General features: G+C 39.2%; 1 protein-coding gene across 1 annotated transcript in view; it reads right to left on the minus strand.

The window, feature by feature from the left end:
• The window catches only part of LOC134864651 (VPS10 domain-containing receptor SorCS1), a 157209-nt gene that overhangs the window by 86396 nt on the left and 51799 nt on the right, over window positions 1-19014 (minus strand). The window contains 1 exon segment of the mRNA XM_063883810.1: window positions 751-818. Coding sequence (XP_063739880.1) covers window positions 751-818 — 68 coding nt within the window.

Here is a 19014-nt window from a genome sequence, read left to right on the forward strand (position 1 = left end):
CTTGTGACGCTTACTTCTGGTACGGCCTACTATAGCAACACTTTATAGCAGCCCCTTAGCAACAACCCTGGCAACCATGTTGCATCCACAGGACTTTGTTACTAGACCTGAAATAATATGAGGTATAACTGTCAATCAAGTAAACTATGCATTTCTTGGTCGAAATGTAATCAAAACACATTTTAAAGGCAAAAATATCCCCAAAAATAAATATTTCATCGGTATCATGTGTATCATAATCATAATTACTCGCAGATATTCTTGATTCTCACTTTTATTCCTGAAGACATTAATGCATCTTCTTTCCCTCCAAAGTTACATCAGGTTGGAGTCAGAACGACTGATGCTCTTAGCAAGGCAACGCTGCGTTCAAGGCTGGTCATGGTAATTTACTGGATAACTTTGCAAGCTCAAGTCATGATGATAAGTGGTTTTCATGTGAAGGATTTCTTGTGCCATAGAGACATTAAAACCAATTGAAGACAGTTGGCAACTCAGGCAAACTATTTATTTTTTCGACTGTTGCCTCGTTTTCAAGCTTTGAATGTTTCATTAATCAACATTATGTAAACCTTGTGACTGTTAGTATTACTAAGAGCCGTGCCAGGAGCTGTTCACACCTCAGGAATGAAAACATCAAAAAAATATTGAAATAAGTCCATCAGTCCCCTCTGACTGAGTGTGTCAAACTCACAGCTGCTCTAGGCTTTCCTAGAGATGTTATGAGCTTGTGTGGTGCGATATGCTTACCTCCACAATGAACTCTCAGTCACACTGTTGAGGTTGAAGTCAAATAGTTTGGTCAGCATCAAAATCACCTGCAGAACAACACAGAGAAGCAGTGCAATCAATACTCAGACGTATTGATCAAATGTCTGTTGAGAAAGTTAAATAGTTTCAAAGCTAAATTGACAGGAATGAAAATAAACAGCAGTCAAACTGTGAAAGACCCATGTATCCTTTATGGTGGAAGCAATACTTGGTCTTCAAATGACCTTTCTCCCACATACTGTGGTGAATGTTGAGGATTTCGTATTCTATATATCCGAAAAAAAAGAACAAGTAGATATTGCAAGCAAGTTGTTCCACATTAGATATTGCTCCTGGCAACGTCCCACCCACGTTACACGTCCCAACCTATCGTCCGCAATATACAGGCGCTAGCTGAATCCCCTCGCAGCACCTCTCAGTGTCTGTCTATTCAGCAGGATGTCTGCAGGAGGGACTTAAGAGTTGTTGAATATATAACTCATATAATGTCTCTGTTCTAGTGGTAAACACTGAGAAGTGTTTCAGAAATAATGCTTGATGTGGTTTGGAACATAATATGGGGTTTAATCATGGCAGCGTTAGCTGAGTATCTCCCTTAAAAACATCTCTCTTCAGACAGAGAGCTGCATGACGCTCCAAAGGGGCGTGGCCAGCTTCAGGTCAGCTCAAATTTAAAGCGACAGTCACAGAATCAGCACTTCAGGAACAGGGCTGAAATAGAGGGGTATGAGGCATGCTACAATGGGTGATCTGTTTGGTATTTTGAGCAAAACATTTCACAGACACGTTTTGTATAGATATTGCCCAACACTATATTGTTAAAATATAGCATAATAGGAGACCTTTAAATGAATATTAGGAGCTGAGAATATCAATGTAAGCAGGAGAAGGGGGCGGAACAAGGCAAATTTAAAGAGGTGTGTTATATAGGTTTTTGTGCATGAAAATGGTCTGCAAAGGGATTTTCTCTCCCAAACACTCCCCCCTGCCTGAAACGCCTCCATTGGACGTGTGTTTACTTCTGTAACATGGTGACATCATTATGTTACATGTGCCTATATTGCCTAGCATTGCAACACATTGTAGGTGAGCATCTACAGGGTGGACATTTCTTACACATCTCTAAGTTATTAACCAATCACAACAGAGCCGGCCAGCTAACCAATCAGAGCAGACTGGCTGCTGGTTTCAGACAGAGGGTGAAAAGAGGTGCTGCAGCACAGTTGAGGCACACAACTAAATGTGAATCTACCTCCCTCCCTTGAGCTGCCACTATGTTATTACACAGTGAGCTTTGCGCTGCCCCTTGCTCTCTCATTAACACTGACAGCGGGTGCACGGACAAACTGAACCCAGTCTGCTACTGCCACATAAAGAATCTAATCCTATTTAGGAAACACTTACTGTCCATCAGTAGCAATATATAGCTTCATGTGAAGAAATACTTTGTTGAATCAATGTAGAATCCTATAAGACAAAGATCTCTTTCTTTCTGTTTTTAAGAGTAAACCAACCTGTCAATCCTTGACAAGTGTAGGATTATTTTAGATCGATCAGGACTTGAGCAAAAAAACTTGTATGCATGCAAGCAGTGGTTGAAGAAGTAATCAGATATGTTACTGAAGTGGAAGTAGCATGACTACAGTGTACAAAAACTATGTTACTAATTAATGTCCTGCATTCAAAATTGTGCTCAGATAAAAATACAAAACTATTGCCATCAAAATGTACTTCAAGTTCAAAAAGTGAAAGTTCACATTATGCAGTATTGCCCGGTATTGCCCATTTCAGATTGAAATATATGTATTATGATATCTAAAATATATTCAATTGTTATATTTATTATAATTGTTAATGTATAAATGTTGAACTTGGTAAAGGTGGAGTCTATTTTAATTACTTGATATACTGCTGGTCTCTTAATAATACAGCATGATTTATATTTTGTAGCGCTGGGAAATGATACATATTTGAAATTGCGATTAATCGCAATACTATGTGCAAAATTCAATATTGAATTCAAAAATAGTGTATTGCACACTTTTATTTAAAAAAAGTACTGCTATATGAACAAAAGTGCAATAACATTTGGTTTGCAAACACTTTAAATAAAACTAAAGTGCTTTTTAAAAGCAGTATTACCTTTACACAGCAGTTAAAATGTGTATTGTGAATCTCAACTTCAACATTACTTAACGTAATCAAATCAAATATAAAACCAAAGCTATTTGCCAGTGCCAGGGCATTAACGCTTTATCTAGTTTTTTATAGAAAAACAAGTTACCCTCCAGTGATAAGAAATTCTAATTTGCATTGGTTACAAATAACTCTATCAACTCTGCTGTCTGGAAGTGATTTTAATTGACCATGTTAGAGTTTGGTACCTTTCTCAAGGTTTTTGTCCCCCGCCTTTTTCAGTTCATGTGAGCACTGCAGCAGTCTTAGGCCCGTTCCAAATGCTCTCATCAGTTTAACTTAACTTTGATAGCTAGGTTGCGTTAGCAGAGCTGCATTACGAAACAAAAAACCCGCAAACTGCCATTCCACTGTCTAAGAAGTCATTTAAATGTGTATTTTATAGGGCCCCATTGATTAGTTTTATTTTTTGACACCAATCAGTGTGTATACAAGGGGTTGGCGTTTTGAAACATATTTTCCAGAAACAAAACTTATTACAGTAGGGATCTACACCCACACCATCCTGTGAGCTTCGGAAAGCTCCAACACTTTTTGCCATGCAAGCTACCCTACTCAGGTTACGTAATGGGATCCCTCTCTAATTGTTTCAAACTCATTACTTAATCATATCAGATTGATTCTAAACACTCCACCGTAAATATTCCTTATTCATAAAACACCCTCAAGGTGCTGGGGATGAGGGGAATTGGGTCAGCCAAAGTCTTAAGGGAAAAACAGAAGCAGAAACATCACATTTTGCTCCGAGCATAAAAGAAGTTAAGCAGCACGGAAACTCACAATCTATTTACTTTGTGACTGGAGGTGTATTTGAAATGAATAAAACTCTGCAGAAGCAGAAGTGGCAGGGAAAGATCTTCAGAGGGAGTGCTGCAGTTTCACTTCATTATAGTTCTGTAGTGCTGTAACTCCTTTTGCTCAGGATTTGTGTTTCATTTTGATAACAATGTGAGAAAATCCCCTGGGATATTTTGTGGTGACTTTGACAGTTATCTTATGACCCCCTATGCATATGAATTCCCGCTGCACAATGGCCAGGTGATATGGCGTGGGCAAAGAGGAGATGCTGCCAATGAAAAAGCGTCTTTCCACATCATTTATGTGATGCACTTGTACATCCTTATCTCCAACTTTGCTACCGGGGAAAAAAGCTGTATGTACAAGGCAGGCGACGCACGAAGATATTTCCCAGTGCGTGAAGTAAAATAAACAACCAGAGTCTATACAATTTATATTTGTTGCCTTTAAGTTGTGCTCCATGCTGTGCACAGCCAATATCCAACTGTTTCCCCTTGGCCTGCCGCCTTTTGATTCCTCCATTCCTGGTTATTGAGGCAGCAGCCCAGCCACTGTATGACTTGTGTGACTTTGTGAAACTGTTCCACCTCCACAGGGTTCCTGTGAGTACAAGGAAAACAGATGCACATTGGGTAGCAGAATCACATTGCGTGGTTGGGGCTCCTGTGATTAAGCTTATTAAGTATGCACCGGCATCTGCATCCCTGAAGCACTGTAAACGTGCGGGGCACTCGGCCGACCCGTGGTTTGCAGGGTTTTGGAGGGTTCTTGAGGGTGTGTTGTAGAAAAATAACCAACAGGACAACGACAGGAGTTAAAGAGGCAGTAAGAGCTGAAATTGCCTATGCGTCACTGCTTGCCCATTTTCTGATACTGCTAAATTGGAAAGGAGGGAGTCGACCTATAGTTATTGAATCAGGACAGTGATGATTAGGAAAAACGTAGGCATTCAGTACGTGGGTTGAAAAATAAACATGACTATTTATTACCCATAAAGGAGGCCGACCCCTAACTTGATTCACTTATACATGTCATATCTTTGATTGTTTATTTTGATTCTCCTGGGAATATAATTGCATTTTTGTTACCTACCTTTCCTCATTATAGGTCAAGCATGTTGGTGCAGTATTTAGTGAGAGTCGAATAAAGCTCAACAGGTCAGCCTGGGTGTTCCATTTTCTTACTCAACAATTTGTTATCTGTCATCATTATTTTATTTGTTTTATGTATGTATGTGTGTGTGTGTATGTGTGTGTGTGTGTGTGTGTGTGTGTGTGTGTGTGTGTGTGTGTGTGTGTGTGTGTGTGTGTGTGTGTGTGTGTGTGTGTGTGTGTGTGTGTGTGTGTATAATATGTTTTTGTGTTTTCATTTTTAGACATGTATGTCTTCATAAGAGTAGCATTAAGCTCAAATAGGTTAAACAAGTCAGGTGGGGTAATTTGTTAGACCGTATATTCCATTTGCTCCATTACCTATACATTTTTAATTATTTTACAATTGTATTTATTTACATTTTATAATGTTTGTGAATTGGATGTATGTAGGTGTGTCTACATATGCATGTATATTCCTTGTGTGGGTGTATGTTTATATATGTTCATGTATGTACACATATTTTTTGTATTTTAACATGTACAGTTTTTGATAAGACCAACAATTTCTAGACACATATGTCTTTGAAGGTGTGTATAAACGTTCTCTATGTAAAAGTGTGGTGTGTTTTTGTATGTTTATCTGGGGATGCCACCTAAAGGGGATGGGGTTGGGGGTTTCCAACTTTGTCATGAACATTTATGCTTAAGCAAGTTCTGATTTCTTTTAAAAAAACTCATAAATACAATTATTATAAAAATAAATTAAGAGTGATTAGGGAAGTAGCTGTAAAGTGTTGCAGGGATTATCCGTGGGAATGAATAACCTTAAAACTCCGGACTACTAGACCTTTGCATGCTAATGACGCACCATGTCTATTTAGCTGCCCAGCTGGAGGCTGAATTCACACTCGCAACACGCAGCTTCTCTCTTTGGCAGTATTCCCTTACCCTTTTTTTCCCCAGGCCCCCGCTTCATATTTCTCAAAATCTAAAAAAACGTTTTCATGTGAGAGGGGTGAAGAGTAGGGTAATGGTGCAATTATGTTTTCAGCATCCCTGAGTCATTCTGCTGTGTGTTTGCAAGCCAGCGTCTGTGTATCTGTCTGGATGTAGGTGAAGGTGAGGAAGCAGTTAGGCTTTTACAACTCAACATTTTCCCTTGTGGCTTTTAGTTTGTGTGTGTGTGTGTGTGTGTGTGTGTGTGTGTGTGTGTGTGTGTGTGTGTGTGTGTGTGTGTGTGTGTGTGTGTGTGTGTGTGTGTGTGTGTGTGTGTGTGTGTGTGTGTGTGTGTGTGTGTGTGTGTGTGTGTGTGTGTGTGTGTGTGTGTGTGCTCTGAGTGGAAGTGTTCTGGCTCTGGATTCAGGATAAAGTCCTCTAAAAGGCTGAGGTATAATCCGGGTGACTTGGCTTCATTAGTTGAAGGGCAGTGTGCGTACGGGCCCTTCTGTCTGCCACATATGGAGACTAGGCAGGCAGTCATCAGCAAGTGGCCCTGTCAGATGGGCTCCCACTGGAAAGTGCATATGCTCCATCACTGACCATGCCAATTAGGCCTGCAGGCTTCTCCCAATGTAAATACTACCATGAAGCAGAGGCTGCCGATTGGAGCACACACACCCTCTTATGACAGCTTGGAGATGTTCAGAGGAGCATGAACGCATCAAAATGAGTCGGTGGCTGGTGGCCGTGTTAAGTTTAAGAATGGAGATGTTTAATTATCAGATATTCTTTTAAATACAGCTGTATCATGCAATAAGAAGGCTTTCTTTTGTTTAATGTTTTGATTTTGTGTGTTTGTCTTTAGGCTGTATCGTCCAAAAGAGATAGGATGGCCTCATAGATGTATATCCTATGAAACACAACCACAACAATGTCCACTGATAGTATCAAAGACATTTAACATGGAGGAGTAGCATCAGGATCATCCCTCCACACAACAGTCAAGATAAAAAGAGAAATAAACAGCAAGAACATTGCTATCTTAGCGGCAAGATACTTAATGGAAAGATAAAGTTGCAATCTCTAACAGCGGCCACGATGTCAGAACAGCCACGGACTGCCTGACCAAAGGCTGTGGTCTGAACATAGATGGATACCACAAGGTTAGGGTTTTATTATTACTGTTTTAACTGCTCAAACTGTACATTCCAAACACAAGAGTGTGCTTGTTGTCTGCTCACTAAAAATGCACATTACATGTATTGAATGATATCTTGAACATCTTTAGTAAAGTAGTCAACCTCCGTGACCGACCTGCTTCAAAACCGAGTCTCCAGAGACCCCAATGTTAAAATATCCATTAAAGAAAATAAATACTTTGTTTTTACAGCCTGATACAAAAAATCTTGGTCGTGATAGCTTATTTCCCTATTTTCGACGTATTATTCCAAACCGCGCCAGTACCAGAATCGCAGCTAGCAAAATAATGGCGGATGTAAGAGTAGAATCGGAAGAGGCAGAGAAGGGTGATGAACTTCCATTTTACCAGTTACTCTATAAAACAGTTGGTAGTTATCAGTACTTTTCTAAGCCAATATTTCTTTACTTTTACTTGAGAAAAGAAGTTTAGTCAGTACTTCTACTTTGACCAGAGTATTTTTAAACACAAGTTCTGTACTTTACTTGAGTAAAGGATGAGTGTACTTTTTCCATCTCTGTTCACTTGATACGAAGTAAAACGACTCTTCGTTGATGTTGGCGTTGTGTTTGTGCAAGGGAGGAAACCATAGAAACAAAACATAACTCGCTGTTTTCACGCAAGCCTCTGCGCCCAATCACATTTAAATGCAAATTAAAAGTGATGTTATTCCTATTTTTACTGCCAATACTGTAAATCCAAATCATAATTACATGTTTTGTCTTTACTTAAAATATATTTTTAAACAATGCAAAATAATTTATTCATGTAATGATATTAAGAACATCTTTAGTGTTGTCGGTAACCTCTGGTGCAAAGCATTGACGCCTCAAAAATGTTCCAAGAAACTGCAGTTCAGCAAATGGCCAATTGAACCTGCTTCAAAACCAAAGAACCCCATGTTAAAATGCCCAATTTTACAAAAGAAAGAAATATAATTACAGCCTGGTAAAAAAAAAACGTCCTCTGCCTATTGTGCTAATTTTCATATTCTCGACAACTGTACGGGGGCTTACAACTTTCTCATTTTACATTTTTCAAGGTTTAAGTTACAGGTTTTGTGAGGGCGTGACCTTCCTTGACCAACAGTGCCCATAAGCAGATAAGTACGGATTTAGGTTGTAGTGTCACCGCAAAGATTGCGAAGGACAGGCCCCGGCCGTGGTGCAACAGGCTGGGGCACCTGCACCGTACGCCAGGCGACCCGGGTTCGATTCCCGACCCGTGGTTCTTACCGGATCCCATCCCGACTCTCTCTCCCACTGTCCTGTCACTCTCCACTGTCCTATCCGATTAAAGGCAAAAAGCCCCCCAAAAAAAATATCTTAAAAAAAAAAAAAAAAGGATTGTGAAGGACAGATCTCCTCCATTTGAGCAACACAACATCTCTTTAGAAAACTACGGAGGAAGTTACAAACGACATCCATATTCTTTACAGACTAAGGGATTGTCCTCATTCTATTTGGTTTTCATTCCCTTTTAGACAAGTTAACCAAACTCTTTGGGTAAAAGCCCACTATTTTGATCAATTAATGGGCTTTGACAGTGTTCATGATTTGAAGGATGAATAGCGCGGTTCAAAACAGTGTTGATGCATCTCTAGAGGTTTTCTTGCACAGTTTCGTAATGCAGAAAGAAAAAGTGTAGAGATATTAGTCATGCAAAGGGATGTCTCAGCTCGCGGTGGGGATCAGTAACAACTGTGTCTGTGCAAAGCTTTAGGTGTTTAAAATATCTCCCCATTATTTCTTTTTAATCAAAGTTTGCCTTTGCTTCTAGCAAACACTGTTATCTCCTGTACTGTTTGGTAATTGTCCTTGGATGGAGGAGAGAAAATATCATCATGAATCAAAATACCCAAACATGCATATACAAACAACAATTACCATTTCCTGGGGCACATGAAGGCAGAATAAACAAAAATGAAACGCAGAGTATTAGCCACCCAAACTGATAAATGTGCTGGGTTCATGTTCTGCAAGGCATTATGGTCTATTTGTTTTTCTCACTTCTCATTTTTGTAATCACGTGAGACCAGATTTCCTTAGGGTACAGATCTTTTTGCATCATTTCATTACTGGAAAAATAAAAGATCCAAGCACGGAAGGCAATGCATCAAAGGAACAAAAATAGTTTCTTGCCTTACGGACACACAAAATGAAACACTTTAGATTTTTTTTAAATTAATACATTTTCACTATAATAAAGTCTCCGGAAGGAAAACACTGCGGTAACACATATGATGATGTAAACAAGTTTCACCTGCCAACGAATACTTCAAACTGTCAGGCTCATGGAACCAGGACCGCTCCTCTCTGCAGATTAGCTTGTCACATATTCCTTTGCGAGTTTCACCACTTGTGCCTATCGCTAGTGCAGGAGTAAAACATTTCTTGGGGAACAAGGTTTGGAGGTTCTTGTCACATATCTAAAAATAATACTTCTTCATCGGGATAAAAAATTGATCAAGACCTGTCGGAGGTGAGTTTCCCAGAGAGGTTATACATGCCGCTGAATACTGATGCTCGGCAATCTGGGTTTCCTATAAGCGGCAGATGATCAGTCCACTTGGGTCTCATTTATCCCGATTTCTTTAGGTGACAGAGGCTGTAGATAAAAGGATCATTTAAACATTTGCAAGTGTGTTACATTATTCTGTTGAAGGATTAAACATGTGATTCTTCTTTCTTCAAATAACCAGAAACATACACTTTTTCTGTTTTCGATTCCATCGGAGCTGATTATTTTTGCAAGCAGGGGTTTGCAGAGATGCTCATAGAATACAGAAGAAGTCTTTTGTGACTTCCTGCAGATTCATGTGCTCCTTTTCTGATCCGCGCACACCTGTCACCTTGGTTCTGTTTGTTTTTTTCATTAACGGTCTTAAGGTTACCGCTGTGTATTTTCCTTGATCTTTTAGCTATTTGCTGCTCCTAATTTGTTGTTAACCCACTTAGGATTCCCTGTATCAAAACGATTGCAGTTAAGGAGCCAATTTCTCAAGTGTGGAGCTGTTAATGCATTTCAAAACATGAAAGGCTTAAGGAAGACATCAAGGGGATCGCTTACTTGTAATAAGCATTAAAAGTATGCAGAGGAGTGATTCTATCTACATAATTGCTACACATCATAATTATTGTTTTTATATGACACAGTATGACCAGGCTACAAGCCCGACACAAGCCCTCTTAATTTCCTTCTTCACTAAGAGTTTACTACCATATAAATTATATACATGAGAACTCAGTTCACTTGTATGTGTCCATTGGCCGCTATATGTCACGTTGGGCCTCTTAAAAAATGTGAATTTTCCTCTTTAAATATCTCTGTTACATGCAAATGATTTTCTACTTTCAAACACAGACATATTTTCACTCTCACATACTGTACATTATTTTCATTTCTTCATGGTACCAGATTCACAAAAAATAAGTAATTGTGATTATTTGACAGATTTATCAATTTAGAACATTGGAAGGATTGATCATGTTGTGTCATTGTTTTCATTATCATTGACTATCAAACTATTAACTATTAAAGAAACTAATATAGTATGCTTTTTCTGTTGAAAGCAAATATGATTCAAGTCTGTGCAAAAGGATTTTTAGCACAGAATATCTCTGAGATGTTTTAACAAATATATTTTAGGATTTCAATTAGGGGTGTCACAATATACCAGTTTACGGTAACCGTAATATTAAAAAAATGAAATATTGACGATATGTAAATAATACACGTATGATAATATCGTACATAATCCAACACCAGTAACTATCTGGTTCAAATTCCAACCAGTAGGTGGCGATAACGCTCCTTAACAGTAGTTGCGCTGGCCCCGGCCGTGGCGCGACTGGCTGGGGTACCTGCACCGTACGCCGGCGACCTGGGTTCGATTCCCGACCCGTGGTCCTTTCCGGATCCCACCCCGACTCTCTCTCTCCCACTTTCCTGTAACTCTCCACTGTCCTATCCGATTAAAGGCAAAAAGCCCCCAAAAAATATTTCTTTAAAAAAAACAGTGGTTGCGCCACCCCGCCGTAAAACAGAAAAAAGAAGACGCGGTAACTAGCTAGCTAGCAGCTACTACCACAGTGTATGCTGTGCTGTGAGGCCACTGCTGTCGTGCAAAACCATGTCCGAGGAGATTACAGAGGAGAGCGAGACACTCCCGCACCCAAAAAGAGTTGCCTCGCCAGTGTAGGAGTTTTTTGGATTTCGTAAACGGGGTGTTAGAGATAGAGACCCCAGTCTGCAAGAAGTGCCAAGCAACAGTAAGTGCAAAAGGGGGCAATACTACCAACCTGTCCACCCACCTTCACGTCGATCACCCTGCAGACTTCGCCAGAGTAAGCTACAGATAGTTTGCTAGCCCAGAGACGATAAATGTTACATTCCGGTCTTAGTTTTGTTAGAGCTTAGTTATCATGGCGGTGGACTAAACGGTATTTTCTCTCCCCTGGTTATTTGTTAGGCAGCCGCAGCGTCAAAGAAGCGACAGAGCCAGGGATTCAGGTCAGCTAACGGTGTTTGAGTCAATGGATAAGAAAAGCAAAGTAAACATGGCTAGTGCATGTCAGAATGAAGCCATCACTAAATAATTGGCCTACTTTATAGCAAAGCATGATGTCCTTAAGAATTGTTAGAGGCCAGGGTTTAAAGCACTGATGACAACAGCTGCTCCAAAATACAAAATCCCAAGAAGACAACAGTTTTTGTTGTTATTTTTGTAAGCTAGACACAAAATGCACAATAACGTAATGAATTTGACTGATAGAATTATCATTATTATTTTGTTAACATTTTCCATAGATATCGCGATAATATCGTTATCATGAATTATTTTGGCCACGATAATCGTGGAGTGAAAATCTGATATGGTGACAGCCCTAATTTCAATACAATTCCATATAGTTTGATTAATTGTGCACCCCTATTTCTATATATGTATGTATTCTCATATATATTTTCATTCACATTTAAACATAGATAAATATATACTGTACAAACAAGTATTTTTTCACTTCTCTTTTTGGTTGTGTACCTGCTTTTCACTGACATAGTAAGCCTAACCCAGGTTTTACATTTGCTTGGTTAACTTGTTAAAGTTTTTCTCAGTTATTTTATCAAGTAGTTTTCTAGACAAAGAAAGTCATATATCAGTGTTTCCCACAGATCTGAAATATACTTGGGGGGGGTGCAGATGACCGGGCACCGGGGGTCGTGCTTTACCTTTTAAGTGTCCGCGTCGATACACGATACACGATACACGATAGCAGAGCGAACAGCTACAGGAGGCGTAGAGCGAGGAGCTCATTGTCCACTAGTTAATCTACCGCGGATGGCGTCGTGCTCGCGGACGGATTAAAAACAAAAAACACAACCTAAATGGGTCGCGAAATATGCTTTGGCGGCCGTTAATATACCTGGGCGGCTCGCCCAAGTAAAGTCTATGTGGGAAACCCTGTATATTGTTATATGACTTTCTTTCTTTATTTTAAAGATATTTTTTCAGCAAGAGAGTGCCTTTGTTAGCACTGTAGATGTGAAAGGGGGAGATAAAGGGGATGACATTGCCTCAAATGTTCCCACGGCCCGGGAGTCAAACCAATTTACTTGGCAGCTGACACTGCATGGTCCGAAATCCAAACAGACTGTAGAGATTTTGGTTTGTGAAAGATAACGCAATGTGATAAAGTTCAAACTTTATCTTTGTTTCTGTTCCACAGTTTGAAAGTTTGCTTAATACCTTCCTTTTTGATAAAGCTTATAGTGAGGGCTGTCTCAGGCTTACCTTGAACCAGGCCCTACGTTGCTATTTCTTAGTTAGCTATAAGTTATGCTGGCGGTTAGTTATTTTTGGCATCAATCTCTCTTTCTATATACATTCAGATAGTGATGTTTGTTGTATTTGTACTATCTTTTATTCTATACTCACAACATCTATTGCACTTTTTACCGTCCTGAGAGAAGGATCCCTCCTCAGTTGATACCCCAAATGTTTTTAAATGTTTTCCCCATTGTTGGCTTTCTTGAAGAGCTTATCCTTGTACCCTGCGAGGGTCTATGGACAGTGGGTGTTGTATGATGTAAACACCGTAAAGCTCCCTGAGACAAATGTGTAATTTGTAAATCAAATTTGATTAATTGATTAGTTGACTGTAAATCGACACACTGAGGTACTTGTATGGATCATTTGTTGATGACTGCTTATGAAAGCAGATGAAGAATACACTAGATGTGTTTCAGTTATGTCTTGAAATCAAGACCTCAAGACGATAACCTTTTGTCGCTTCTTAGCTAAAGAGACTGCAATAAATCACCAGATAATTATATATATATTTTTTTAATGTATTAAAAATGCATAATAGTGACATCTTTTCTCTGTAGGAGGGAAAATGTATGTGAGAGGCTGAACATTTTAGCATGTGTGGGTGTAAATGGATAAATGTGAGGGTGGACATAGATGTGTGAAAGGAGAATGTATGTGAGAAGCACAGAATAAATTATGGGCTCATATATATGTGTGAAGGTCTGAGAAAAATTAGAAAGCAATGTGAAACAATGTATATGTAGGTGATAAATCACTGTTTAGCACTCCGTCGTCAGGGGAAGATAACACTTGACAAAACTGTTGAGTAGAAAATCATGGACATCTGCTGATAACAACACTACATAACTCTAAAGCAATGTGTGCCCCTTCAGTGAATGACAAGCTTAACAACAACTTTGTCAAACTGCACTGTAGTAAACTTCGTTCATATAAAGCTGGTCCTTGCAGGTCCATGCAGCTTTTTTGTGCCATTCAAAAGTGAGGGTGTTCCAAAGAGACTTTTGACCCTCAATTGCTTAAGATGGTACAGACAAAATTGAGCATTGTTCAAGATAAATCCTTAGGAAGAGTTTCCTAAAGAATGGTAACCTCAAATGTCCCAAAAACACCATTAGGTGTTACCGTATACCTCTAATAGACCTCTCAATTACATATACCCACCACATTTCGTGAATATAGGACAATCCTATATAAAGGCTGCTCTAGGTGATGCTGCTGAGTCATTTTGCCAAGCTCCTGCGCAAGAACCCTATTTTCCAAACATTTTACCATGTTTGAATTTTGATCCTCAAGGTCTAAAGATCTTACTGTCAAATCGTGTTTGACAGTAAGAGAAGTAATAATAAAAAGAGGAATAATTAAAAGATACCCTTTAATTTTAATACGGGCCCGTCAACCAGTTGTCAGTTATTGAACCCTAATTAAGACAAATATTGTCTCCCTATTCAATCATTAACCAACAGACTGAATATATGAATTCTGAATACTTTTAACAATTTTAATGTTAGCCAAGGATGACTTTTATATGTGCCGATGAATAAAAATCATGGAACGCAGTTATGCTTGGTAGACTATCAACTCCTGTGAAGTTTGAGAGAACTGCTGAAGGCGGTGCTTTGCCCCAGAGATAGATATATTCCTCCCCAAGCAGTGTTGAAAAGTAGAATCAGGAATTTAAAAAGAGAGGCCATACCATATCATATTGGTAAGGTAGATGGACTGTGATGAATTGAACCAGAGAAATGTTGCTGCAACAGAAGATTAATTATTCAAATTGCCGTTGTTGGAGTACATCTGTTTAACTAATTGATTAATAGGCCTATAAAGGACTGTGCAATATCCAGTAAAGATGCTGTTGTAACAAAGGAAAAATAGAGTGTGTCAACTGCTTAAATACAATCAAGCCTCATTGATTTTGACTAGTTTTATCCAGTTCGGATGCTTTAGGGCTGGGAAGCTCTTGCCCAAGGCGATGCTGAATTAAAAGAAGCCCCCTAAGGAGCTGCCTGAAGAGGAAACTGAATGTGGTAACTAACAAGCTCTTATGTTCTTTCCATCTCTCCCTTCGTTCCCATTATTCTGAATTAAAGATTCCCTATTCTCCCCATTTGCATTTGATTAAAGGTGATTAGATGAGGCTGCAATGAAAAAAGAAGCAGCTCACCTTACCTCTGCTACGGCTTAATCAACAAAGACAACAACGCAGATCCGACATTGACCCTCTTTTGTTTTCTTCTTCTGTATCATCAAAGCGCTGTGTAAATGTTGCTTGCACATGCCAGCGTTATAAATGTACTTCACTTGTGTGGGATATCAGAGAGACTGGCAGTATTTAAAGTGAAATTAGATGGAAGATAACATAAAAGACAGACAGGATTTCAAGCAAGAACGGGACAGTGTTTGTGACCTTGTGTCCACACCACTGATCATGTGTTATCCCCAGAGGAAATCCTTTTCTTGTACATACTTTAAGTCAGGAAGGTCATAACCAAACGTTTGGATTTTACTCGAATTCTAGGTAATTGAGTTACTGTTGGCAATCGATCTATCTCCTCATGATACCAGTCCTGACCAAGGACTCAACCCAGCCCACACAGGAAGTCGTTCAAGGCCAGGCTGTCAGGCCAGCCCTGGCCTTGGCTGCAGTGCGCCTGTACAAGCTGAGGCAGAAGGCATGCTGGCCCCTGTTTTAGAGGAATACATCCAAGGACAAATGAGCAAGCTTGGCAGGAGTGAGAGTGAAAGGAAAGCAGGCGTATCAGACAAATTGAGTCGTTTCTCTCTTTAAGTTATCATCTGTACAAGCTTAGTGGCTTCTAAACCACAGAATCCATTTGTAGAGAGTAGAGCCAGAACCATTGATCTGAATGTGTGTCATTACCTGCAGGTTAATGGAGACAACATGAGTAAACATGATCAATGTCTATCTGCTCTTGCCTGTCAGCATGGTGGTAATAACCAGGGGCCATACATTTGAACCGCAGTTCAATGCAACTGATGGGTTTCTCAAACTACTGTGATTACATAGACAATATCATATCGGACCTCACCTCTAACGGTGTTTTGTGAAGATTTGGTCCTTGAGATGAATTATATGAAATCCCATGTTTGCACTATTTACGGCAAAGGATTTCCTGGGATTAGAAGTGCGTAAAAGCATTTCACATAATATGAAACTCCACTTTTGTATGTCTCTATTCTTTTATGTATTCTTAAATGCCATGCTGTATAACCGATTGCCCACCAAGGACAAAATAAATACAAGAATTGAACATGAACATTTTTTTTTGGCTCCAATACTTCTTGCATATACAAAAGGTAAAAAGTGTGTCTGACGAGGACAAATTTAGAACTAACATGATGAAAATATGATGAAACTAGATGCAGACATGTCGAATTGTGTCAAAAGACGTGATCCGTCAGTTACCCTCAGCTGAGTGTTTCTTCAGGTATTCTAGACAGATAAACGCTGCTTTTCCTTTTGATGCAATTGCAAAATAGCTGTTCAAAGGGTTTATGCTTCCTTGAATTGTCAATACATGGGCCTTATCTATAAAATATTTGCAACCTGTACTAGAAGGCATTATTCACATGTAATGACTACAGGTGTTGCCAAAACAATCACAACTGAGATCTTAACATTTTTTTTGGGACCTTGTGAAAGGTTAGAGGCTTATTACATTGGCATGTATTTTGTTAGGAAACTACTTCATTGGTAACAATATAAATACTATGACTTTTCTTGTTGGTCCTAACATAAAAGTTGTAGGACAGTTGTTGTAAGATAAAATGTAACACAATGGTCTGGGTTTTATCATAGTGCTCATATTTTTTTTCAACACAAACCAAATATCTCAAAATATATCGATAGAGTGTCTGTTTGTGTAGGAACTTAGAGCCCTGGTCATGGGAAAAGCTTTGCCTTTGCACTGTCAGAAAAAAAACATATTAAAAGCTAATATCCATGCTTAGTCTGTTCTGCTATCCTATTACATCTATTTGGTGGAAACTTACTTTTAACACTACAGTTCTGAACTGATTAAAGGAATCTATGTCTGCTTGTACTTGGAGTTCAAAACTTCATTCTTGTATTAATGCATCTGAATATATGACTTACAGGCAGTGTTGGGTGTAACGTTTTACAAAGTAACGGAGTTGCAGTTATGTATTACTTTTTGCTGTAACGCAGTAAATTAACGCATTACTTCTGAAATTTGGGTAATATAATACCCGTTACAATTCTCAGTAACGCAGTTACAACACATTTTAACCCGAAATGATGTTGATGGTTTTGTTTTTAAGAAATCACAAACATCGCAAGACATTCCGACATCAGAGAAATAATTGTGCAGGTAGAATAGTAACTCAGTAAGCCTGTTTACTATTGGTTAAGAGGGCTGCAGAACAGAATCGCTATTGAGAGCTGCAGGCTCGGAGAAAAGAACAGAAAAAGACAGGAGTGCACGCAGGCCAAAGCAACAGAAGGTAACTCTCTCTGGGTCTGCTGCTTGAACCCCGAGAAGTTCAGAGACTCGTGGCATAGTGTTGAAGATCTGCAGCCACCGTCAGCTGTGGAATCGCCGGCTTTTAGAAAGCTTGTCAGCCAAATCCCCGTTAACACACCAATGATAAGGTGAGCTAACGTTGCCATAGAGACTGGTTCATATACAGCAGGTTACAGGGCGGTGCAGAGGCTCCACTAACATGTTATTAATAACACAGAGACTTGATGTTACCGGTATCACATATTACTCAGCCCACTTAAACGGAGCATACGTTTAATTTCAGCATACTTTCATAGATAGCTTTAATTAAAGAGCTGCAATAAACTATATTAGTATTAAGCATACCTTTGCGGTTATTATTGGTGAAAGTAACTCAAAGTAACGCAAAAGTAGTGTAACGCATTACAGTTCAGAGACAGTAATAATATAAAGGTACCTTATTACTTTAAAAAGACAGTAATAAGTCATATGTACTGTATTACATTTTGGAAGTAGCTTGCCCATCACTGCTTACAGGTATGTGAAGCGTTTTTATATGGGGTCAAACACTATATAAATCCTTATTTTGGGCCACAAACAAAAACAAGCAAATTTGTATTAAAAATAACTCAAAGGAACTGAAATGTGATGTTGTATGGGAGGAAGCCTCCCGGTTTAGATGCCAAAGTGATTGATTGTTGACCTGCTTCTGCCAGCCGTTTTATAGTTTTTAATGGCATTCCTAACACCATCCAATTACTTACTGTGGTATCATTTGAGCTTGCACTGCCGAGTGGATACCATTGGAAATTTCAAACTGGACCTGGTCCAAGTTAATGCATAAATTAATAAGGGGCTGAATAGGAGGGGAATGTGGAGTCTATTGCAGCACGTAGGGCGCTGGAGCAAACTCTAAATAAAGCTCTGCCATGGAAAGCAATAAACCACAGAGTTATTGGTAAACCATAACTTTCCACTTTGTTATCTGCAAGTATATCTATTGCCTACTGTGGCTTTCTAAAGCCACGAAACAATGGCTCAGCTCACATTTGCTCACTAGAAAAGAGTGGAGGGAAGCATTAGGATTTCTTGTGGTCAGCTAAAGTCTGGAGGGAATATACGTAGATTATAGAGAGAAGAATTACCAACTGACACATACATCAGTAGCTCTAAGTTTCTTATCAATAATGACTTATTGACAATGTCTAAGACCCATAATTAGACTAAAACCCTGGCCTTGTACAAAAAGTTTTAACCAACAAAGCACAGGGATGAAAATATTACTTTAGACACCGATGTTTTCCACAAACTATGTTATGGACTGAATGCTCTGAACAAGAACATGTGCCTTTGTCTGACTAAGGCCTTGGATTTTGTGGTAGAAGATCTGTCAATTTCCATACAGACTTGATGAAATGAAACTTGTCTGATCAAATCAGACAGTGAATCTGTGAAAGGTCATTGCCTAATTTGCCAAATAGTTATTGGCAGATTGATTTGTGGGCATTGACAATCCTCAGTAAATCTGCACTTTCCTGCTGAGTAAATTACATTTTCAAATGTTAGAAGAATATGATTAGAGGGGCTTTGTCATGCTTCAGCTTGGATGTATTCAGCAAAATGTAATTACTGTTGTGTATCCAGGAGATATTGTGATTAGCAAGGGCTGTACAGTACGGGCACCTAAAGGACCATGGCTCAACA

This window comes from Eleginops maclovinus, chromosome 5 (assembly GCF_036324505.1).
Source record: "Eleginops maclovinus isolate JMC-PN-2008 ecotype Puerto Natales chromosome 5, JC_Emac_rtc_rv5, whole genome shotgun sequence".
Classification (NCBI taxonomy): Eukaryota; Metazoa; Chordata; class Actinopteri; order Perciformes; family Eleginopidae; genus Eleginops; species Eleginops maclovinus.